This window comes from Trichomonas vaginalis, chromosome I (genome assembly GCF_026262505.1).
Source record: "Trichomonas vaginalis G3 chromosome I, whole genome shotgun sequence".
Lineage (NCBI taxonomy): Eukaryota > Parabasalia > Trichomonadida > Trichomonadidae > Trichomonas > Trichomonas vaginalis.
Window position 1 is genome coordinate 18,009,865 of NC_067203.1, and position 24,533 is coordinate 18,034,397.

The following is a 24,533-nucleotide window of genomic DNA, read 5'->3' on the forward strand; positions in this document are numbered from 1 at the left end:
GCGTAAGTGCAGCCTTAAATAAAAATAATATCCGGATTGAATGAGTTCTCGAATTTGAATAGGATTTAATATTTTTTGGGAAATTCTTAAACTCTTTGGTAATGATATTTCATAATTTATTAAAAATAAGGAAAAGTGACGACTTTTATACTTTGTTTTTACAGAATTCATGTTGATTTTCATTTTCATTTTTGAAGTTGCATGTTATGGAAGGGATGTATTTTACTTTAGTCCACATATTGATAGGAAAAATCCCCAAAGTTTAGTTGAACAATCCGTTATAATAAATATTCCAAAATATATTCAGCCAAAATACATATTTTTTACGTTGGAGAAACAAAATGGACGCTTCTTTATGGTTAACTCCTATTCAAATGGAACAGCACTTTATATTTCGAAAACATATTGATAAATATCATTTCAAAGTTATGTCAGATTTTACGAAATCAGATAATATTTCAGTTCTTATTGATTATCAATCAAATAATGTTTCCTCAACAGAATCTGACTTCGCAAATGTTCGAATGGCAGCTTCCAATAGAGATCACTGTTTTGAGATATATACATATATTCTTCTTATCATAGTAATCATATATAAAATATGTTATAACGCGAAATATGAAGATTTTATTTGGAATAATGAAGTTGTAATAAACAAGATATCGACATTTATTATAATCATACAATTGATGTTTACGATAGATAAGGTTTACAATGAATTTTTTGTTTTTTTAATCATATTTATTTTTATTTTAGTATATTTTCATTATTTCACAGCATCAATGATATTTCTTGCATTGTTAACCTTTTTTGGTCTTCATTTCAGAATAATTTCTCCATTTCAAAAATCAGATCAATATTATTTTATTCCTCCAAAAAACAAAGATATTGTTGTTGAAATCAAGGGAGGTTTTGATGAATATGATAAGGTTCTATTTGATTACAACTATCTTGATCAAGAATTCTCAAATAAATTAGAATTATCTGGATGCAAACATTGTAATGCTAAACTATCAACAAAAAGTTATTCAAATGATAGGGATGTTGTTATTGCAGTTGGATTAAAACATCCCCAAGATGGACTCCCAAACCTTAGAAGTCTTAGATCCACAGGATGCAAAGCAAGAGTAGTTTTGATTACAGAAAAAAATATTTCAGATGAATTCCGAGAAGAATTTCGAAAGTGTGGAATAACAATTGCCTATTTGCCATTCATTGATGAAATGAATTTTTCAATTGCTCAAGCCCAAACCTTTCGATTTCCTGCAATGCATGATTTCTTGGATCATTACTCAAAGAGATTTGATAGAGTTATGTATTTCGATTTGTTTGATACATTTTTCCAAAAAGATCCTTTTTATGGAATAACAAAGAATGCATTATATATAAGTCCTGAAAGAAATAATCATACTAACTCAAAAATCAGTGAAGTATGGACATATTCGCTAGAAGGTCTAAATTTCCATCGATTATATCCTGGGAACAATGAAATTTACTGCTCTGGAGTTTTCGCTGGAAAAATGAAAGCGATGAAAAAGGTTGTTGATATGAATGCTGCTATAATAGGAAGGCAATGGAAACACATTGCTGCAGATCAAGCAATTCTCAATTGGATGATATATGATAATGTTTTAAACGAAGTTGGTGTGAAAACAATCCCTCATTATGAATTTGCATCTTTGTGTTGGACTTTACTTCTTTATAATGGTGAATATGGTAAAATAAGATATCATAAAGAAACTTTCACGCCAGCAGTATTGCATCAAATCAATAGAAATCGTATGTTATTTGATAAAATTAAAAATTTATGTTTGTAAGTGCGTTAAACAAAACTTAGAATACATTTTTTGCTTATAATATAGCATGTTATTGAATCAAAATCTGGTATAATTCCTTATTCTATGAGCAATTTTTCCATCATGTAAACCTCGATGTCACTTTTGCGGCCTCGCTCCGCTCGGCCGCAAAAGTGACATCGAGGTTTACATGGATGGGTTCTATATATATACAGCAGCTTGACCGTAGAAAAATAGCGGATCGATTTTTATCAATAATTGGACATTCTATTTTGAATAAAATAAACATATATTTATATGGGAAATTAGGGAGTCTGAAACTCAAAAATTTATTTTTGAATTTTAATATGATGAATGTAATTGGGATAATATGTACAATACAAATAAAATATAATATCGGAACAACGATGAGATGTGATAAATTTGATTCTCTCAAAAATCGATTTTGGAGTTTTAATATTAATTTGTATCTTATATGCATATAGGATATATAATAATTTTTAAAACATCAAAAAGTGACAATTTGCGGTTAGAAAAAGTCATCAAAACACTTTTTAATGATTTGATTTAACATATGCATAGACCATCTCTTTGATATTTAACTTCAATTTCCCGAAATGAAAAGGATTTGAACAAAAACGATTATTTTACGATCATTTTTTGTAAATTTTTTTAAATTGAGACTGACATCTCTAAAATCATCTACAAAATCCAAATATCACAAAAAATCACGATATTATTTTTATTCTCAATTTCAAAAATTTTTTTTGTACTGACTTTCTTTTTCCATAACAGCATGGCAGAAATTTGAAACGAAGTTTCAAATTTCTCAATCTTGCATTCTGAGCACGTAAGTGCCCAGAATGCTAAAAGGCGCGTAGCGCCGTCTCTGAATATCAAATTTATTATAATTTATGAAATTTCAAATAAAATTTATGAAATTTCAAATAAAATAAAAAAAGGTAGTGGGGCTTCCAGGCGCGTTGCGCCCTCTAACCCCGAAGATGTTTAGTATAAATGAAGTTTTTATTCGGAGGGCTTCCAGGCGCGTTGCGCCCTCTAGCCCATAAGAAATTTTGCCCAAGACCCAAGAGGAGGACCAAACCCCAGCCGACCAGCCGGTGACAAAACCAAAACCGTTGTTATTTACATCATATTAATAGTGTCACTTTTTGTGTCACTTTTCGGGTAAAAACATTTTTATTATTATATATAAATGAATTTTACAAAACCGCCGTTACCGTTCTTTGGAAATAAGAGTAGATGTAAAGATATTATATTGAGAGAACTTAAGAAACTACCGAATGGTCTAACATTTGTAGATTTGTTCGGTGGAAGTTTCTATATATCCCATTTATGTCATACAATATTCCCAGACTCAAAGATTATATGCAATGACTTCGACAACTATATGAACCGTCTCAAACATATTCCAGACACAAACAATATATTGAAAGAGTTAAAAGAAAAGATACCTATAGGTAAGATGGAACGTATACCATTAGATAAGAAAAATATTGTGAGAGAGGTTTTGAAAAAAGCAGAATATATAGACTGGGATAGTATATCTGCTAGACTATTATATAGTGGTGCTATAAGAGTTCATGACATTGAAACACTTATGTCAAAAGTTTTATATCTTAACTATACAAATGTTTTCAAAGAGGACATAGAAAAATATATTGAGGGTATAGAGTTTGTGAGATGTCATTGGACAGAGTTGTATGAAAAATTTAAAGACAAGGAAAATGTTTTCTTTATAGTGGACCCGCCGTTCTATAACACATGGGATTTTCAATACCAAGTAGACTGGACTTTGAGAGACTCTTTAGAAACTTTAGACGTTATACATAACCATCCATGCTTTTACTTTACATCCGATAAAAGTGGTTTGGAAACCGTTATGAGATGGTTAGAAGATATAAACGACTATGAGTTTATATATGACAAGATAGAATATGAGAGAGGTCCTATAAACTGGAGAAAGTGTCACAATAAAGAAATTTTATTAGTAAGTAAATGTGGTTTGAAATAGGACTACTTGTTTTAGGTTTTTTCCATTGTGTCATTTATTTATTTGACGTGGCAGAAAAGTACAGAGAATATGAAGATGAACCAATGCCTGCAAATGTTCAGCATATGTACTCGTAAGAGATATTTTTATCTAATATTAAATGGACGCACAGAACTTAGCGAATGCACAGCAACCTGGACAACCAAACCCAGAGAATATTCCAAATGAAGTTAGAATACAAACTGCAATGGCAAACTATGGTCAAGTGCCAACAGATGTACAAATGCAAACTGCCATGTCAAATGACGCTGCGTTAGGTTTGCCACCATGGTATGCAAATATGAGATGGAAAGAGTTTTATACAAACCCTGAAGTGGGATATAAACAACTTTATGCAGATGACGCGAACACAGGAGTTGACCCAGAATATGTTTTTTACCAGAGGAGAAACAGAATGTATGAGCTCCAGTTAAAGAATGCTATGGAACTCAACAGGAAACGTAAGAGACTAGGCGGACATTAGATTTTTACATATAGTAAAATGGGTTTCTTCAGTAGTATTGGAAACTTCTTCAGAAGAGTTGGAAGAGGTATATGGAATGGAATAAAATCTGTCGGAAGAGGAATTTGGAACGGAGTCAAAAATATTGGTAAAAGAGTAGGTCAGTTTGTTGGTATTATACCTAAAGACCCTGAACCAGAAGAACAAGCTCCTGTTATACAACAGCCTGAACCTGCACCACAGTCTAGTTGGCAACCAAATCCCAACACCTCAACCGTATTAAAAAATTATATTTTTACCGTTCGATAGTAGTTGTATATGAAACTAAGTTCTAAGTAAAACGCATGGTATAATGGAATTATTCTTTTTCTTCCATCTGTAGTAAACCATACTTGAAAGTCTGAAATACTTCCACTTGGTGGTTCGTATAACTTTGTAGGTTTTTCGTAAAAGTCATTTGCCAAGCATAAGAAAGAGTTTTGGGCGCCAGAAAATGAAGCATGAACAATAATAGCATCTTGGTCGAAAATATTTTCATATGTTCCATTAGGGTTTTCGACTTCATAATAGTCCGGGTGTACTGGATATGCTGCAGGCTGATTTAACATCCTCATAAATCTATACCATGCCAAGTTGTTATATTTTGTAGAAATATAAACGTTTTCTCCAAGGTCTTCTATTTTATTGATTTTAACAGTTGCATTTTTCCTGTCATAAATAATATCGAGATGGTATTCTCCTTCGTCAATGTTATACTGGTTTGCATATTCGATATAGATATCGTTTATTTTTTCTTGAAAAGCTTGAAGAGTAATTTCTAAGTTTATAAGCAAACTAACTTGTAAAAGTTTTCCCTGTTCAAATTTCTCATACATACGTTTTTCTTTGTTATAGTATCGAACTTCAAAACCGACCGTAAATGGGAAACCATGTATGGCTTCTGAAATGAACTTCATTCTACGAAAGCCAATAGCTTTTGTGACGGATGGGTCTCTTAACCATCTTAATGGGTAGTCAAAACGATAGCCTTCATGCTTTACGGTATCTGTCTCAAACTTTTGACGACATTAGTAAAAAGTTCATCTAATGGTTTAGTTGTAGCAACTCTAGAATTTTCTTTTTCTATTGGAAGCATATTTTATCTATAATAAAAATGTCAAATGAAACAGCGTCTATGAGAGAAATACAACACAACCGACAACTCATTATGCAAGCTCTAAATAAGAACACAACAAACTTTTCAAACTATTCTAAGATATCTGAGTCATTGAAAGGGGGTGACTTAAAACTGACAATAAACCCAATGACAGATGAGTTTCTGTTTCAAGACAATAAGAACCATACTGTCTGTATAAATCCAACAAAAGGAACTTTAAACGAGAAAACCTATAAATGAACTTCTTTTGAAAGCAGATGTTGACAACAAAGCTGACAAAGAATATGTAGACGATGCAATAGCAAAAGAAGAAGAAAGAGCTAACAATGCTTATGCAAACAAAAAGAACATACTCATCCTGAACTAGCAGACAAAACATATGTTGACAATAAAATGTCAAGTGAAGTGACAAGAGCTGAAAACGAATATTCTAAAAAGACTCATATACATTATATTAACCAAATACCAAGTCTTAAGGAAACATTAGAGACAAAAGCAGATAAGACTCATACACATACCATTGCAAATATTACAAACTTACAAGAAACCTTAAACAGGAAAAGTGCCGTTGGACATACACATACCATTGCAAATATTACAAACTTACAAGAAACCTTAAACAGGAAAAGTGACGTTGGACATACACATTCTATATCTGATATTACAAACTTAAACGTTAGCCTTGAAAATAAAGCAGATAAAACATATGTCAATGAAATATACCAAAGTTTGATAGGAACAAAAAAATATTGAAACTATTGTTGGTGACTTTTCTGTCAATGAAGAAATAAATATTTTAGATGGCAGTTGGTACAGTCCTTAAAAAATGGTACACGGCATAAACTCATTCCGAAAAATAACAATGAAATGTATGTAAGCTATAAAAAGAATGATGGTACACAAGTTAAAGTTCCATTAGACAACAACTGCTACTTAAACTTATATGGAGACGAACAAAAGAAATATTTAAGAGTTTATGAAATGGCAGATATGACATTGCTGACCCAGCTCCAGCACCATATTATTATGACTATGGAGATGACGACAGAACACCACAATGTAGATGAACAAAAGCTAACATTATATTTAGATTATTATAGATATAAAAGATATAATGCAATAGAAAAAACGAGAATAGTATATTATTATACAGATGACAGAAATAAATATTATAGTCAAGATTTTTACCTACCCTGAAAACATAAGATTATATTATAAAAAATATTCTGACACAAACCAGAAGAAACCTGAAATAGTTGCACTATATTTTAAGTTCAAAAGAGACAATCCTATAATATCTCATATGTTTGATTTAATGAACCCAGTAGGTTCTATTTATACATCTATGGATGCAAGAGGTCCTCAAGTAATGTTTGGTGTTGGTGCATGGGAACAAATAGTCGACAGGTTTTTGTATTGTGCAAACTCTTCAAAGGAAACAGGTGGAAGTCAAACGATTTCAGGTGAAAATTTACCTGCACACAGTCATTACATAGATTTAAGTACATCTCAAGCAGGTTGGCATAAGCATAGATATTGGGATTGGTCAGGAATGACAAAAGGTAAAGGATATGATGTTAATGACGACGTTAAGTTTGCTATAAATTGTTACTGGAGTGACACTCAGGGAGAAGGAAACCATACACATTTCGTTTCAGGATATACGCAAACAACGGGACAATGTCCGACGTACCACCAACCGAGTCCATTCCCAAACCAGAGGAACCTAAAGAACCACAACAGTCTCCTCAGCAACCTCAGTTCCAGCAAGTACCTCCGAATTACTACCAATTTCCACCCCAAGGTTACTACCCACCACAAGGCTTCCCGAACTACCTTCCTCAGCCTATGCCTTACTGCCCCAACCCTTGGTTGTTCCAGCAAGCTCCACCCCAGCAATTCCAATTCCAATCTCAGTCCAAGAGAGACCAAGACTTCAAAGAAGGTCTGAACCGCTTACGCAAAGAGTATGCTACAGCTCCAATTGAGAGAAAGTTGTTCCCGGACCAAAAAATATAATTTAGGTGAAGAGGTGAGATTTCACCTCTTTTTTCACCTGTTTTTTCACCCTCTTGAATTTTCATGAATTTTATATATTAATGTTTTCGTTAAGCCACTTTGTGCCGTCAGTCAGTCAGTCAGTCAGTTTAGGAAAGACTTTAGAAAGTTGTTGGAAAATAAGTCCTGGGAAGAGTATTATAAGGCATTTTGTGAAGAATATAGCAACCGCCGGAATTCGGACTGTTGCTTTTTATACAAAATTCCATGCAGGAAATTCTTGAGTTTTGGTTGAAAGAATACGGTGGAGCCAAAAGTGGCTCGACCTCAAAACAAGCATTTTATGAGCTTACAAAGGGTGTTATGAATGAATTCAAAGGCATTTACATACATCCTGACCTCGTTCATTTTGTTGCTGAATTCAGCAAAAATATAATTTAGGTGAAGAGGTGAGATTTCACCTCTTTTTTTACCTCTTTTTTCACCTGTTTTTTCACCCTCTTGAATTTTCATGAATTTCCTTAAGATAGAAAAAATAAAGTTAGTTTTATTTTTATTTATTTTTTTATTTTGTATAAAAGAACAGAAATGTCAACAATCGGCACAACAACAATTCAAACAACAGCACCAAACTCGTTAGTCATGAATCCAACATCTATGTTAGTAGAGATGAAAAGCTTCATTCCTTCTTCATTTACTTTCGAAACAGAAATACAAAGAATAAAGCAGGAACTTTTAACAAGTAATTTAGACTGTAGTGCGAAAGATGAAACAAATGAACAGTATCTTTAAGAAATAGGGGACCTCATCGACCATTTGCCTAAACTACCTGAAATTCAGCAGCAAAAACTAACTATTCCTGAATTCGACGAAATTGAAGTCAAAGCAACTGACTCAGTAGAAATAAAGAAGTTCATACGAAAGGTAAATTATGAATTCCTTGGTTTTCATTGCAACCATAAAGTTATGGACAAAGATTGCGACATGGTATATAAGAACATCTCTGACATATATAAATCTGGGGAGTTTAAGACATACGACAACTTTGTTTCATTAGCTGCAAAATGTGTATGGCAGATAAGAGATAAAGATAGAAGAGGTAAGGTATGGAATGAACAGATAAAACCAACTGCTTCAGATTTAAAGAAAACCATTGACGCCTTGGTTGTTTTAGCAGGTAAGGTTTCAGAATATAACGCAAAAATGAACCCGCAATGTTCTAAATGTAAAGCAGCAATTAGGAAATATAACTACTCAGTCAAAGAGATAGAAAGAATGCGAAACGACTATGCTGACTTAAAGAAAGAAGCAGAGAAACCAGCAGAAAATAAAATGGACATGTTAGAATTTCTGAACAAAAACTATCCAACTGCTGACGATTTCCTTCTATCTGACGTCAAGAAGAAGTATAAAGAAACTTTCGGCATTGTTAAAACATTCGATGTACTAAAAGAAGAAATAGAAGCTACAAAACTGTTTAGGATTTCAAATATACATCGTACAATTCATGTGAAACGCTTATAAAATAACTGGGGTGAAAAATTAGGTGAAAAAAGAGGTGAAATCTCACCTCTTCACCTAAAATATATTTTTGCTGAATTCAGCAACAAAATTCTGAGTAAAATGGCATATGGCATGTGTCAAACCGTTGAGTTTTCACAAAATTCCAAAAATAACGTTTACCATGTGAAACGTTTATAAAATAACTGGGGTAGAAAAGAGGTGAAAAAAGAGGTGAAATCTCACCTCTTCACCTAAACATTATTTTTATTGAATTCAGCACAAAAATCATGAATTTCCTTAAGATAGAAAAAATAAAGTTAGTTTTATTTTTATTTATTTTTTTATTTTGTATGTAAAGACAGATATGTCAACAACAGAGAACACAACAACAGTTATAGTCCATGAAGCTATAAATGAAGAATACGAGTACATACAGTTTAACAAACAACTCCGTCTCATTCGTTCAGTCAAAGACGATATGTACCAAATGCAAAGTATTTTGAATGCTCTTCGTTCTACAAAGCAAGCATATCATTGGTTTGAAAACCAACAGACAAAAGAAATTTTAGAAGAATTTCCTCATATGATTGCTTCCCTCGGAAAACCGAGAGAAGAGATTCCGTACGAAAATCGCAAGAATTTGGCTCCTGGTTTGAAAGGATATTATGTTCATAGACTTTTAGTAAATGCTGTAGCAATGTGGGCTTCACCTCGTTATGCTTGTTATATTTTCATGATGTTAGATGAACTATATAAAGCAGAACGTGAAGAGATGGAAAAGAAACTTCATGCAAAAGATGAAGTCATTGAAGCAAAAGACAAAAGCATACAGAAAAGAATACCACGTTCGGTACCAAAAGGAAAGGAAAAGAACTATAAGTATATGATTTATACTGAAGAGATGGAAAATGAAGAAGATAAAGATATGGTTATGTTGCATTTAGTCAGAAGAAACAACAAAAGCTTTTACGACCTTGCTAAGATTTACAAATCTGACAGAAATTGGTTCTATCGCGAAAACTTACCGATTTCAATGACCCCAAATGAAGATGTGAAACAAATAGTTCAAGATACGTTACCTCAAACACACTATGATATGAAAGGTTGTACAATACTTACCTTCAAAGAAGACTTACCGCTACTGAAAGAAAAAATAACAGAGTATTTTGACAACTTCAAACAAGTAGGGTAGATGAACCATTTATTTTTATTGACTTTTTACAATTTGAACTTTGTTTGCGTAGATATGAATTCTGAAAGAAGTATGAGGGTCTTGTATGACTTTGTACTTCTCCCATAGTTTATGTCTGTCAAACTTACCTGCCATGGACTCTTTCATAAGTTCCATGAAATCGTCTTCGGACAATCCGGGGAAAAGTATAATGTCAGTAAGTATTCTTTTAACATCCTTACTTAAACTCTTTGCTGTCTGTACACAAATGACAACTGAGATGTTAAAGTGTCTGAGCTTCTTAAGAATTCGACACATATCTTGTTCTCTGTTCTTTAACAAAGGATGAGAGGCGAAATCATCTAAGATAAGAAGACATCTATGAGGGTAAGTCTTCCAATCGTAAGATTGCAATTTCTTCGAAATGTATTCTATCTCTTTCTGTTTGTTTCTGAAGTGTTTCTTCTCTAATATTCTCTGCATTTCCTCATTTGGGTCTTTAAACTTAGAATTTATATACTCATTTATAGCATTGTACTTCAAAACCCTTCTTTGGTACTTCTTTATCCAATCTAACAACTCAGTATCCTTTATACATACTAACTTAGACTTCTTTATAATATCTTTGAACGAATTGACGGTTTGGTCAAATTGACCAGAAGTACTACAAATAACAACCAACTCATAGAATGGGTTCTTCTCATCTAGTTCTTGTTGTTGTGCAGCCATTTTAAGATAAGTGAAAGTCTTACCCGACCCAGGTGGTGCAATTAGACCTGTTATACCATTCTGAGCAAATAAGAACTTGTCATGTATAGGCTTTATCTGAGCATTTTCTAACTTCACCTTGTTCTTGTTTAAAACATTCTCAAATTTCTTGTCAATGTCAGCAAACTTTTTTTCTAACATATTTTTAGAAAAATTAAAATTTTTATCTTTTAGAAAATGTCTAGCGATTTCGCTATCTATATTCGAGACAAGCTTTTTGACAGCAAAACATCTGTCGACCATAAAATCTTACATAGTGTAAACAAGAAAGGTGAATTTGTTCTAAAGTTCTGTTTCTGGGAATATGACAAGAACCATAAAACATTACAAAGAGCAGTCTTAAAATTTGTCAATGACAGACTTGTTGACAGAGATGACGCCGATTGGAAAGATGAAGTCCAACAAAAGTTCTTAGAATGCAAAGAAGACACATGCGCTGTTCTTGAAGATGAAATAGAAAACAGAATAGATGAGCTATTAAAGGACAAAGAACTTTTACATAAATATAGTTGCGCCAAATTTGACATAACTCCACCAGAAAAGAAGAAGAGAGAAAAGAAAGAAAAGAAAGTAGAAGAAGAGAAGAAAGAACCTGAACCAGTTCCAGAGAAAAAGAAATTTGACATGTAAAAATAAAATTTTATTTTTAGAACATTTCTGGGTCAATGTCAATGTTCTCTTCCTCTTTAGGAGTAAACACTGGCTTAGACTCTAAAATCTTTTTACCCAATTTACCTTGAACTTCAACTATCTTAGACTCATAATATTCATAGTCGTCTGTCTTCTTTGGTTCATAAGGTATAACAAGTTTGTATGCTTTACCTTCTTCGAGTTTTGAGAACTTTCTGTCAAAATTTTCTTTGACTGTCAACATACCGTCAATGTATAAGTCTTCAAAAGTTGCACCACTTTTTCTAACAACAGCAAACTTAACTGGTGCAATGTTCCAAATTTTGTCAAATGTAGACTTTTCAAAATTGTAGAAGTAAACATTCAAATATGCGAATGGAGCTAACTTATCTTTGACTTCTGTCATGTACTTATTTACTGAGATGAGTTTCGTCATCTTTTCTATCGGATAAAAAAATATTTTTTTAAAATTTACTCAGAAAAAATTTTCTTTGTATATACACCATTCTGAACATCTAAAAGACTTTTGACATTTGCCAAGAATGTACGTTTAGAAGCTGCCATATAACCATATTCTTGACAATATTGTTTATATTCATCATATAAAGACCTTTCATCTAATGACACAAAGTCAGTTTCATCTATGAACAGTTCATATACACTCTTGTTTGCTTCTAACAATGTTTGTCTCTCTTCGGTATGTGGAATTTGTCTTGGATTGAAGTTAGAAATATCTAATGTCATGAAATATGAGAACAAGTGGTTGTAAAAGTCAGATGTCAAAGTTTCTGCTAAGTCGTCAAAATATTCTGTATCTTGCATATGAGAATCTGACGTTCTGACAACTACATATCTTCTGTCAGAACTTTCTAACTTCATCGGAACAACATTGTTTGAAACCATAATGAAGTTTGCAACATTTTCACAAACTCTTTGGTCTTTATACTTTCTTTCAACAACTCCAACTTTGTCTGTTATAAGACTCTTCAAAGCATCTGAGTTCAAAACTTTTGTTGTATCTATACTTTGAAGTTCATTGCAAACTATAAGTTTCATATTCTCTATTGAGGAGTTAAACTTGCCACAGATGTTTTCTAAGTTTGTCATATTCGGATTCGAATAACCTTCTAACAGTTTGCATAAGATATCTGTAAAGAAAGTATTCTTACCTGTTCCTTGTTTTCCAATTATAATGAGAGCAGTTTCATTTTTAGCACTTGGATGTTGTAAGATGTTTGCAAACCAACATAAGATATACTCATAAACCTTTTCGTTTCCATTGCATATAATTTCTTTGACATGGTCTAACCAAGCTTCTATAATACTGTGTTTCCATTCTACTTGTTCGTATTTATATCCAGTGAAGATAGAATAGAAGTTTGGAGAAGGTGTATAGAACTTTATACCACGAACTGAAAAATCTTCAAGTTTTGACAATAAGATATCCCAAGCATCTAACATCTTCATGCCAACTTGTACGACTTTTATTTTCTTAAGTTTCTGTCTACATTCTTGTTCTGAAACTATTGTTGCTCTTGGTTTGTTAAAGACAACATCCCATTCTTTCATGACATAACATCCTGGGGCAGAGTCAACATAAATGACTAAACGTTTCAAATTCTCGACTGCTATGTTATAGTCTCTAAATGGACACATATTTCTGAATGCTTGGAAGTCATAAAAATCTGAAACATCTATTCTGTACATTTTTATAAAAATAAAAAAAATATTTTTTTTTATTCTTGACTTTGTTGTTCCATTTGTTGTTCTTGAGCTATTTGTTGTTGAAGTTGTTCTTGTAATACAATACTTTCACCAGTTGCATCTTCCAATTCGAAACTTTCTGCCGTCATTGACAAATACATAGGACATAAAAGTTTTACAGGAACAAAGTTTGCGTCAACTAATGTCAACGTTATACTTGCCAAAGTGTTTGAGTTCACTAAGGTTGAAAATTCTGCATTCGAATGAACAATAGGCAAACCAGCAGAGAAAGTATTGTTTATACGCATAAGTATCTTTTGGTCATAATAGTTTCTGTCGACATTCGAATAACACTTTGAACCTAAGTTTGAAACAATATATAAGATTGGTGTGCTTAATGTCAATGGAATAGACATTCCTTGTATGACACCTTTTCCTGTTATAGGAAACTGTTGGTAGTAAAAACCAGATATAAGTTTTGTATTATAGCTCATATCGTTTATAGTAAACTCAGTCGGACATCCAAACATAATGAAACCTGCTCTAGTTGCAGCACATGTTACACCCGTACTTAAAGTATTAAATAAGTCAACAAAACCTGTTGTGGTATATCTGAGTAAGTATCTTCAAAGGAGTATTTTTTACCATTCACAACAATAAAGTCTTCTGGTGTCAAAAGAGCAAAACAGGCTTTAGTCGTCATTGTGTTTAAGGTTAGTTTACAATATCGTCCTTGAGGACTTTGTAAGTTTGTTGTTATAGAATTATATGACTCAGGGTTTTTAGTCGTAATAGTATAAACCATTATGTCTTCTGCCATTTACTTAGCAAATAAACTTTAATGAAATGTTGTGGTCGTCAAATATTTTTATAACGTCTGGGAAACTATATTTTAAGTTCAACGTTTCACCTCCTTTCATAACGTATATCTTGTCAATGACATTATATGAAACACCACAGCAACAAATGTCGGGTTCTATTTTTTTGATGTTTATATCGTCTGCCTCTGTCAAAAGTTTCAATAGTTCTTTCAAAACTTCATGAGGTGCAATGACATATGAGTTCACTTTTACAGGGTTGTGTTTGACCAAGTTTAACATTATACTTAAAGCTTGACAAATCTTCACCTGAGTTTGAAGTTTGTCTTTCAGTTGTTGGTAGTCGTTTCGAATATCTGCAACAGAACTTAAGTCTCTGCTAACTTCAGGATATGTTGGTTCTTTTACAGGAACTATTGTTATACCATCTTGGTCTTCGTATGGTTTCCCCACTTCAACATCTCTTTCTTTGACATTGACAACAACACTTTGACTGTTTGTTTGAGTTGGTGAATTTAACTTCACATCTGCCACCGCCATTAAACCTTTTGAAACACTTATGCTTCTATTTTTCGGAAATGACATTTTACTTAGAATAAAAAGATGGACGTATTCGGATATCTTATTGAATTGAAGCAGAACAAAGTTTATACTCACAAACAATACAAATACATTGACAGAATAGTTCTTTACACAAACAATGGAAAATGTTATAGAATAGCAGTCTTTGCTGAACCTAAATATTTTCATAAAGCAAAGAAAGTTGGTATAACTGAAATGGTGAAAGTTCTTGAAGCAGACAAAAATATAACTTCAAAACTTACAGATATTACTAAAGGAAAGTTTATAATACAATATTATGTCAAAACTGGCGTACTGTCAATATTTGACGGAGAGAAGTCAGTTCAAGAACAACTTACTGACCTGCTGCCAAAATCTGCTCGATGGAAGCTGTCGTTATGCCAATCTGAGGAGCCCCAGCAGGTTTCATCGAACGAATCTTCAAAAGAGCATCTTCCGTGAAAAGTGCTATTGTTTTGTAAACTTCTTTGCTCTCAATTCATCTGGACCGTCTCTGTCACCAGTATATTGTATTTGTACAGTACCAACAGTTGAAATACCACCATAAAGTCTTCTGAGTCAGCAAATGGAATGCCAAGCCAAAAGTTTGAACGGTCTCCATTTGTATATTGAGTTTTTTGACCTCCTGTATGAGTCCATACTTTCACATATGGCATAATAGAACTTTGCATTTCAGGGTTAATGGTTGTTGTGAAGTTGTTGTTAAAGTTCATAGCATCTAATGTCAAGTTGTATGACCTCATATCCTCAACTGTAGAATATTCTTCTCTTGGATAATATTTGCCATCTATGTTTATATGATATTTAATACCAGGGTTGTAGAAACAAGAATAGTCATTTATAGTTCGTCTGAACAGTACAAACATAGTATCTGCATGTTTCATTGCAGTTGTTAAAGCAATATCTGTTCTTGCACCTTCGGCTCCTGGATTTTGGTTTCCAACTTCACCTGCAAAGTCTTTGACAGATATTTGGTGTATAGGGAACATAAGTGGAACTGCAATATATTTGGCAGCTAAAGCATTTGAAATATCTGGGTCCAACATATAGACTGCAAGTCTGCTTTCTATTCTCTTGCATTCAAATTTTTCGCATGTGAACTTAACTGGGTCCCAAGCATCTCAGCAGCATTGAAATAATAGTTTACTTCAGTGTTGAGGTTTGAGAAACCAAAGTCTAAGTCAACTTTGTCTTTGCAAAATTTGGCGAATGACGTTTTATTTGTTCCCTTTACGTCTGTAAGAGTGAATGGGTCTTGTGTTGGTGCAATGACTAAGTTATTTTTGCTTGGAGTAAGTTCGATAGAAATTTTTCCTGCCCAGTTTGGCAAGTATCTTAAAAACCTGAAGATGAGGAAAGATGACAAAGGAACTCTAAGTTTCAGTTTTACTTTAGTGGCAGCAATTCCATCTGAACCAGAAAGGTTAACATAAACTCCTGGAACGTTAGGGTCAAGTCTTCTTATTTTCTCAATAGTTGCATACTGGTCTGTTTGTTCTCTAGCTTGTGGTTGTACTGAGTTTCTCAAAGCGAACCATTCATAGTTTGCCCATGTTACTGTTTGAACTAAGTCAGAGTTAGAATATATCTTATATCCCATGAAAACTTCTGGAGCATATTGGTATCCGACATAGAAAATTCCATTGCAACCTTTCTTGTCAGACAACTTGGCAGAAGCTTTTATTTCAATGTCTTATTCCACGTATAAGAATGAGTTGTCAATAGAAATAATATGAAACCTGTCGCAAGCAATATCTACTGTTGTTGAAGAACCTTCTCCAAACTCACCTACGTTTCCATAAGAAACAGCAGTTGTATATTCGTAAGTTCCAGGAACTATTTCTGACCTTCTAATGCATTGTCGCATTCGTTATACCATTCGGAAACATTTCCGTTCATGGCATCCAAAACTGTTGGCGTTATATTCTGAGCGGCGTACATTTCATATGGGTAAAAATATAGAATAGTTGGATTTATATATCATAATAGAACCCACTCGGACCAAGCTTTACTTTCTTCCTGACTGAGTTTTTAACTCTTCTTTTTCCTTCATTGCCACTACTTTCACTAGATGAAGTTACTTCTTCACTACTTTCACTTTGTTCTACTCTTCTCTTCTTCTTTGGTGTCGCTTTTGGTAACTTGCCCTCTGCTTCAAGTTGTTGCATCTTTGCCTCATGTTCACCTAGTATGTTGTAAATTTCCCATGTCCTTTTTGCCTTTGGGCTCTGGTCGCCCATCTCAGGTAACCTATATCCTAGAAAGATTTTGTCATAGTTTGTATTTGAGTCTTCGCGTATTGTTTGCATGACTCTTTCCTGAGTTTCCGGTTCAAGCTCTTCAAACAGAGCTTGTCCATATGGAATAAGCTCGTTTCCAAATATATGTTTTTGTAGCCATTCTGGTTTTCTTTCCATGTTACCAATAATATCTTTTGTGAATGGGAAAGCTTTTACCCAACGCTTCAGTCTTGCGTCATTTATTTCTGTAGTTGGTTTTATTTTGTCAAGGAACATGTTTTTCAATACTAACATTTCATTTGGTACTGTCCATTTGAGTTTTCTTAAATATTCATCCATTCTCAGTTCATTGTCTGCAAAGTAAGTTTTTATGACATTTTGCAAACTTTCGTTTGCAAGGTCATGTACAATAGGTTCTCTTCCTTCTCTCTCCCTAACTTTCTTTCTAAACTCTTCACCAAATATACCATCTCTATGGTTCTGTGTAGTTCTTTGAGATAAATGTTCTAAAACGTCAGGTGTTATATTTCCCTCAGCCATGTTCATTTCATACTGGTCCAAAATATCTGCATCTTTCATATCTTTCAATGGCATTAAAGCCGCGCTGAAAATACCAGCTATATCTCGTTCACCATTCACTTCCATTGCGTCTACAACTTCTTGGAATTGTGGTTGTAAGTTTATGAACCACCTATCCGGATTAGCTTTATGACCCCATCTCATTGTAGTTCCATAGTCTGCAGAAACAAAAGTAGGTTTGTTTCCATATTGGTTAGGTTCTGAATGAACTTTAAACAATGTTTCATTTCTATATGTTTTGGTGAAATTTAACCTTTTATTTTCACCGAGTTCAGCCAAAGATTGAACGTTATATGGTCGTAAGTAAAAAGGATTATTGTATTTGCGTACATTATCTTTCAGTACTTCCATTATATGCTGAATATTTTCATCTGATGTTGGAGTCTTTTGTATGTCGGCGAACATTTTTCGATATTCTTCTACTATGTCAGCCGAATTTTTCTTAGACTCTTGGAAAGATTCCATATTCTCCGCATACACTTGTTGAGGGTCAAGATTTTTCGGCTGTTCCAAATCTTCATCTAGTTCTGTGAAGTTAGTTTCCAAAGGAGGGACTTGTTCGTTTCCTTCAGGCTCTTCTAGCTGTTGTTGCTGAACTATTTCTTCCATGTCTGGTTGTATCTGAACTTCTTCCTGTTGAGTTTCTTGTACCTCATCTGCTGGCATTTCATATATTCCGAGACCGTTTTTAACAAGTTCCCTATCTAAGTCATCCGGACTCATAAACCTTTCTTCTTTCGTTCCGTCTCTATTTTTTACGCGTTTCATGAAGAGAGTTGAATTATCATTTAGCTCTGACACCAAATATCTCGGAGTAAATTCATTCATGTCATTTGGATGATATGCTATTAAATCATATCCCTTAGCGAGCTTGTATTTTCCAGGTTTGAGATTATATCCCATTTGATGCTGAACCATAAAGCTAAATAGGTTCGGGTCAGTATTTCCTTCCTTGAACTTTCTAATAGCTTCTTTATATCTGTCACTAAAGTCAAGAGTATCTGGGTAACCATAATCTTCCTTAAGCATTTTTAAGAATTCTTGGTTTCCTTTTTCTCTACTTCTTTTATGTCCTTGCTCTGTTTGTGGTTGTTGTGCTGGTTGTGGAGGTGGTTGTTGTGCAGGGTTTTGAACTGTTGGTTGCTGTGTTGGTTGTTGTTGTGGTGCTGGATTTTGAACTGTTGGTTGCTGTGCAGGGTTTTGAACTGTTGGTTGCTGTGCTGGATTTTGAACTGTTGGTTTTGGTTGTTGTTGTGGTGCTGGATTTTGAACTGTTGGTTGTTGTTTTGGTGCATGCCTGTGTCTGTGTCCATGTGACGATGTAAATGTTTTAGGTAGTCCTGGTGCAGGTGCTTCTCTTGGAGGGTTTGGTGGTATATAAGTTCCACCAGCTGGCACATATGTTCCATCTGCAGCATAATGTCCTACCTGACTTTTTGTTTTTAAGAAAGCATTTACTAGGTCTGTTTTGGTCTGTTGTAACTCTTTTTCTTGACTTTCCACAACAGTTGCTCTAACGGCGTCATAGGCACTTTGAACTGCCTGTCTCGTTGCTGCATCTGTTATTTTCGTCATATTTTGTGCTACTTCTTTTAACTCTTTGTCGAAACCTTCAGACTTCAGTTTCTTTCCAGATGAGAAGTCGTTCACTAGTTTCACCTTACTATGAAGAGCTTCGAAGGCATTCTTAAAGTCAGCATTCATTAAAGCTTCATTTGAACTGTCTTCATCCGCTTGTATTTTTGTCCTTATTGACCCTATAAGTTGGGCTGCTTTAGCGTTGGCTTGGGCATCTAACCAGTCATTATTAGCTTTTATATATTCTGCGCTTTTCATTGCCTTTTGCATGGCCGCGTCGTTATTTTTACTTTCTTGTGCTAAGTTTTCATACTGTACGGTTTGGTTTTGCAACTGTAAAAGTTTTTCTGCCTTTACATTTGCTTCAACTTCTTTTTTATACTCATCGCTATCCATATATGTCTTCATGGCTTTTTGTTTTATTTCTTCATCTTTCAGTACTTTATATTGAGTAGTATGGTTTTTCAAATTTATAACATCTTGTTCCATTTTTGCTACTTCTGCTGCTTTTTCTGACACTTTTTTCGCATATTCCTCTGTACTTAGTTCTTTCAGTTGTTCTTCTTTCTTCTTTTTCTCTACGTTTAACTCATTTAGTTTCTTTGTCTGTCTGTCATATTCTAGTTTCTTTTCGTTTTCACTTATTTGTTTCTGTATGTCTATGTTTGACTTTTTGACATCTGTTATTTGATTTTTGAGTGAACTCAAATTCATTTGACTTTGAGGGTTATAAGCTGTTCCGTCTGCAGCTCCACCATAGCCTGCCATTTTCGCTAAAAGTGCCGCTCTTAAACCTCCACTCTGTGCACCAATAACTCGGTTTAAAAGCATAGGGTTGCTTGACATTTGTTGCAACATAGTGGGGTCATTCATCATTTGTTGTTGCAACTGTTGTTGTGGTGTCAGTTTTACTATTGGATGTTTCAATGCTCCCTTCCTCTTACGTATATTCTTACGTAGCTTACGTGGCATTTTAAGTGAAGTTAAAAAGCGGTTTTTGACAGATGTTTATATGACACTTTTTGTTCAGCACAAAAAACTACTCGGTCAAAGTGTTGTCAGTTTTGTAAAATAACCGTCATATCTTGTTTTAAAATGGAGAAAAGGCTTCTCAAAGTATACTTCCTTGGAACGCCTGTAACTTTTCCTGTAGCGACGATAGACCCTTACTTGTCCGGACAAAATTATACTATGTTGAGTGCTCTACAAAAAAGTCACCGGCTGGCTCGTCCTCAGAAATTTTTTATGGGCTAGAGGGCGCAACGCGCCTGGAAGCCCTCCGAATATAAACTTCATTTATACTAAACATCTTCAGGGCTAGAGGGCGCAACGCGCCTGGAAGCCCTCCGAATATAAACTTCATTTATACTAAACATCTTCAGGGCTAGAGGGCGCAACGCGCCTGGAAGCCCTCCGAATATAAACTTCATTTATACTAAACATCTTCAGGGCTAGAGGGCGCAACGCGCCTGGAAGCCCTCCGAATATAAACTTCATTTATACTAAACATCTTCAGGGCTAGAGGGCGCAACGCGCCTGGAAGCCCTCCGAATATAAACTTCATTTATACTAAACATCTTCAGGGCTAGAGGGCGCAACGCGCCTGGAAGCCCTCCGAATATAAACTTCATTTATACTAAACATCTTCAGGGCTAGAGGGCGCAACGCGCCTGGAAGCCCTCCGAATATAAACTTCATTTATACTAAATATCTTCAGGGCTAGAGGGCGCAACGCGCCTGGAAGCCCTCCGAATATAAACTTCATTTATACTAAACATCTTCAGGGCTAGAGGGCGCAACGCGCCTGGAAGCCCTCCGAATATAAACTTCATTTATACTAAACATCTTCAGGGCTAGAGGGCGCAACGCGCCTGGAAGCCCCACTACCTTTTTTTTTTAAAAAAAATCGATCTGTTATAACACACTGGTGCATGACAGCCTTGTCATTCATTTCTATCGGCGCGCTCCGCGCGCTGATAGAAATGAACGTGTATATATATATACAAACACCTGGACACATTTCAAAAAGCATTGTAGAATCTGATTTTATTTCTATATTTTATAAAATTAATATATGTTTGTATGGGAAATTCGGGAGATTCAAAACTCAAAAATTAAAACTCGATAATTTTAATATATCTTGATTCACATTTGTATGTAAATTAGTATTAAATTATTAATATTTATCAACTCCATGATTCAAATTTATTGATTTCAATAAAATTCATTAATATTATGAATATTAGACAATGTATGGTATGTGTGTTCTGGTAACATTAAAATCTCATATACTGGCAATTTGGCACTTTTTGTCACTTTTCATGAAATTTCAGTTTTCCTAAACTCGATTTTAATAATTGTTTTAGAATGCTAATATAATGTATAATTTATTTATCGAATCAAAATTTAAAAAAGTTCAGTATTTGCCATTTTAGACTTCAAGCTCGCGACACATTAACCGCTTTTTTAAAAATTGAGACTGACATCTCTAAAATCTTCTAAAAAATCCAAATATCTAATAAAATCATATCATTAAAATTCCTCTCAATTTTAAATTTTTTTATAAATTGAGACTTAGATCTCTAATATCTTCTAAAAAATCCATATCTCACAAAAAAAACTAGAAGTTTCACATTCAATTTCCCCAAAAAAAAATTACAATTTTTCGCGTGACTTTTTCCCTCAATTTTTGAAAAAGTCAGCGCGAAAAATTTGATTCTTTTGATCTTCAAAATTAGTGGAATCGAATTTTGTAAAATTCGATGCCAAAAATTTTGAAGGGAAAAAAGAATCTTTTTATCTAACAGCAAGGCAGAAATTTGTAACGAAGTTTCAAATTTCTCAAGCTTGCATTCTGGGCACGTAAGTGCCCAGAATGCTAAAAGGCGCGTAGCGCCGTCACTGAAAATCAAATTTATTATAATAATTATTTTATTATAAATCGACCTATTATAACATACTGGTGCAATACGTTAAGGATGTCAATTTGGAAGAAAAGTGAGAAAATTCCTAAAATTCTAAAAATGAATTTTCCAAAAGTACTTTTTTTTCTCATTTTTTTGATTTTGAAAAAAATTTGGAGAGAAGAACTCTTCGTTTTTGAATTTTGTCACGATGGGTTTAAAGTATATTAGACACATGTATTGATATTACTATTTTTGTATATTTTGAGAGAAAATCCCTAAAAAGTGAGAAAATCTGAGACGGTTTGAGAAAATATATAAACTATTGAAAATTTGAATTAAACTTCTAATTTGGAAAAAAGAAATTTGGAAAGAAGAAAATTCAAAAATCGAGATTTAGACTCAGTATCAAATGGAGAACAAAATGTTTCTTCATATGAAGGAAAAAATTTTCTTGAGAAGAAATAGAGTTTTTAAAATTTTATTGTATGTAATGAAATAAACAAATATTAAAATTATTTTTTGATAACAAGAAAATTTCCAACAGAAAATATTTGAGACAAAGAAAAAAAGAAAATTGAAAAATATTACTCTCCTTTACATTTCATGAGATTTTCAATTTATTTTCATAAAATTGACAATTTTATACGTTTAGATGAAAATAATTATTGTTTTTTACAGCTATCAAATAGATTTTTGCTATTTTGATTAAAATTTGTTAATCAAATTAATAATTTTTTTCTAAATATCTTAAATATCTGGATCACTCACTGATACGATGAATTAAACAATAAAAATAATACAAACTCAACTAAGTTTCCTGTCTTTCAACCAAAAAATATTATGCAATTTAAATTAAATTGTTTATTCAAAGATAAAACAAAGATAAAGTAATTATAATTATCATATACTTTATGAATAACTCTCTAATTGGATAAGATTTTCGTACAAATATTTTTATTAATATCGATAAGAATATGTTTACCTACTATCACCATATGTCGATAAACGAGAGGAGAGTGATTTTTATCATCGAAACTTTTTAAAAGCTGTAAGCAGGAAGTAATAATCTTGTTTTTTCTGAGTTAGTTGTAGAACTATTGATGCCCGAGTTATCATTGTGATGCAGAAGGATATCAATGTACTGACTGAAGGATATGAATTGAATTGAATTTTATTGAATTTCAATTTGATCAAAATTTGTTGAAATGATATGAATGTGTCAACTTCTGTATCATTCTCCTTCACTCCTTCCTTATTCTTTCGAGAACGAAGCTAGCTCAGCTTTCGCTGAGCGAATTGACACTTTTCATGCCCTAAACGTACATACTCTCAAATTTATCGAAAAAATTAATACCACCTAAACTAGTATATTCTTATTTTAAATATGATATTATCCTTATATTCCACACTAAAATTCATTTAAATCAACTTTTAAAAAAGCTCGAATCCTGCGCGTCTCACTTTTTAAATTTTCCAAATGGAAAATTATATTCTCCTAAAGTGAAAACAATTTTCCAAATTGACTTCCTTAAATACGTCAATTTATTTCACCTCTAAATCCAAAAAACTTCAAATGAGATTACATTACAGTCTTGTGATTCAAATCTTACATATCAATGTTAAATTTGTAAATAATCAACGATGTAGCTCAATCTTAAATGAATCAATTCAAATTCTACCGATATTACTGCTTGTTTCAAGAATGAACGCAATTTAAATATGAAAATCCTATAGGTCTCGACTTTTCTATTGTTATTGTGTCATTTCATATCTATGAACTTAATTAATGTTCATAAATTAATTCAGAAATCTATGAAGCCATTGTTTTTCACATGTTTAACATACTATTTGTTACTTCTAACGAATTTAAATGATACTTTTAAGGTAATATGCAATTGCCTTATTATAAAAAATTATTGATGTCGGAACAAGACATTCATCCAAATAAATTCAGCGAATTGCGAAGTATCTATAAATACTACATTGATTCATATATTGCATTGTATCAGCTGAAAACGGACAAAGAAGAAGAATTAAAAGAAATATACAAAAAGATCAAAACAGACTTGATTGATTCAAAGAAATATCCACCAACAAGGATTATGGATGATATTTTAAATATAATCTCGTATAATAATCGCTATACAAAGTCATATTTATCTCTTGCCAAATTCATATCTGATGATTATCATGTGGAAGAGGCCTACGAAGCTGAACCTATTTCATACTTCCTGTTTTATAAAGAATATGGAATTAAATTAGACAAATCCGTTGATTTTGAAAAAATTAAATCAGAAAATTTAGATATTCATACAGAAAATACGATTTACAGAGCAATTATGTATAATGACTTAGAAAGATTCATATCAATCACAGAGATAGAAGAAATTGATGGAGATCAAGCACTTATAAGTAGTTTATATCCATATTGTGAAGAAGGATATTCATTACTTGAATTATGTTGTTACCATGGAGCAGTTGATTGTTTCAAATTCTTAAGAACGAAATTCAGCTCAGAAATAACAGAAACATGTCTTAGATTTTCATTTTTAGGTGGAAATCAAGAGATCATGAGTGAATGTTTGAAA

General features: G+C 33.1%; 12 protein-coding genes and 2 pseudogenes across 14 annotated transcripts, besides 1 other annotated feature; 7 read left to right on the top strand and 7 right to left on the bottom strand.

Annotated features, from left to right (window-relative positions):
• Positions 1–740: 740 nt before the first annotated feature.
• Positions 741–1,817, top strand: TVAGG3_1005260 (nucleotide-diphospho-sugar transferases family; the record flags this gene model as incomplete). The annotated part of the gene is made up of 1 exon (XM_001310093.2): positions 783–1,817. The coding sequence occupies one exon, from the start codon at positions 783–785 to the stop codon at positions 1,815–1,817; it is 1,035 nt and encodes a 344-aa protein (XP_001310094.1).
• A 2,153-nt stretch (positions 1,818–3,970) lies between these two features.
• TVAGG3_1005270 (uncharacterized protein) lies at positions 3,971–4,333 on the top strand (the record flags this gene model as incomplete). The annotated part of the gene is made up of 1 exon (XM_001310092.1): positions 3,971–4,333. One exon carries the CDS (start codon positions 3,971–3,973, stop codon positions 4,331–4,333), a length of 363 nt encoding a protein of 120 aa, XP_001310093.1.
• Positions 4,334–4,599: 266 nt separating this feature from the next.
• Positions 4,600–5,187, bottom strand: TVAGG3_1005280 (uncharacterized protein; the record flags this gene model as incomplete). The annotated part of the gene is made up of 1 exon (XM_001310090.2): positions 4,600–5,187. The coding sequence occupies one exon, from the start codon at positions 5,185–5,187 to the stop codon at positions 4,600–4,602; it is 588 nt and encodes a 195-aa protein (XP_001310091.2).
• Positions 5,188–5,903: 716 nt separating this feature from the next.
• Positions 5,904–17,662: a mobile genetic element.
• TVAGG3_1005300 lies at positions 6,336–7,419 on the top strand (annotated as a pseudogene). The gene has a single exon. A coding segment is annotated over exon 1 (1,084 nt).
• TVAGG3_1005310 (organellar and viral DNA polymerase type B) lies at positions 8,055–8,258 on the top strand (the record flags this gene model as incomplete). Its single annotated transcript, XM_001310088.1, has 1 exon — positions 8,055–8,258. One exon carries the CDS (start codon positions 8,055–8,057, stop codon positions 8,256–8,258), a length of 204 nt encoding a protein of 67 aa, XP_001310089.1.
• Positions 8,433–8,990, top strand: TVAGG3_1005320 (organellar and viral DNA polymerase type B; the record flags this gene model as incomplete). The annotated part of the gene is made up of 1 exon (XM_001310087.1): positions 8,433–8,990. One exon carries the CDS (start codon positions 8,433–8,435, stop codon positions 8,988–8,990), a length of 558 nt encoding a protein of 185 aa, XP_001310088.1.
• On the top strand, positions 9,334–10,161 carry TVAGG3_1005330 (KilA, N-terminal/APSES-type HTH, DNA-binding family; the record flags this gene model as incomplete). The annotated part of the gene is made up of 1 exon (XM_051254393.1): positions 9,334–10,161. One exon carries the CDS (start codon positions 9,334–9,336, stop codon positions 10,159–10,161), a length of 828 nt encoding a protein of 275 aa, XP_051079967.1.
• TVAGG3_1005340 (protein of unknown function, DUF4106 family) lies at positions 10,177–11,049 on the bottom strand (the record flags this gene model as incomplete). Its single annotated transcript, XM_051254394.1, has 1 exon — positions 10,177–11,049. One exon carries the CDS (start codon positions 11,047–11,049, stop codon positions 10,177–10,179), a length of 873 nt encoding a protein of 290 aa, XP_051079968.1.
• Positions 11,086–11,538, top strand: TVAGG3_1005350 (uncharacterized protein; the record flags this gene model as incomplete). The annotated part of the gene is made up of 1 exon (XM_051254395.1): positions 11,086–11,538. One exon carries the CDS (start codon positions 11,086–11,088, stop codon positions 11,536–11,538), a length of 453 nt encoding a protein of 150 aa, XP_051079969.1.
• Positions 11,555–11,974, bottom strand: TVAGG3_1005360 (protein of unknown function, DUF4108 family; the record flags this gene model as incomplete). Its single annotated transcript, XM_051254396.1, has 1 exon — positions 11,555–11,974. One exon carries the CDS (start codon positions 11,972–11,974, stop codon positions 11,555–11,557), a length of 420 nt encoding a protein of 139 aa, XP_051079970.1.
• TVAGG3_1005370 (uncharacterized protein) lies at positions 12,010–13,245 on the bottom strand (the record flags this gene model as incomplete). The annotated part of the gene is made up of 1 exon (XM_051254397.1): positions 12,010–13,245. The coding sequence occupies one exon, from the start codon at positions 13,243–13,245 to the stop codon at positions 12,010–12,012; it is 1,236 nt and encodes a 411-aa protein (XP_051079971.1).
• TVAGG3_1005380 (uncharacterized protein) lies at positions 13,275–13,658 on the bottom strand (the record flags this gene model as incomplete). Its single annotated transcript, XM_051254398.1, has 1 exon — positions 13,275–13,658. The coding sequence occupies one exon, from the start codon at positions 13,656–13,658 to the stop codon at positions 13,275–13,277; it is 384 nt and encodes a 127-aa protein (XP_051079972.1).
• On the bottom strand, positions 14,067–14,600 carry TVAGG3_1005390 (protein of unknown function, DUF4106 family; the record flags this gene model as incomplete). Its single annotated transcript, XM_051254399.1, has 1 exon — positions 14,067–14,600. The coding sequence occupies one exon, from the start codon at positions 14,598–14,600 to the stop codon at positions 14,067–14,069; it is 534 nt and encodes a 177-aa protein (XP_051079973.1).
• On the bottom strand, positions 14,977–16,242 carry TVAGG3_1005400 (annotated as a pseudogene). The gene has a single exon. A coding segment is annotated over exon 1 (1,266 nt).
• Positions 17,663–24,533: the final 6,871 nt, after the last annotated feature.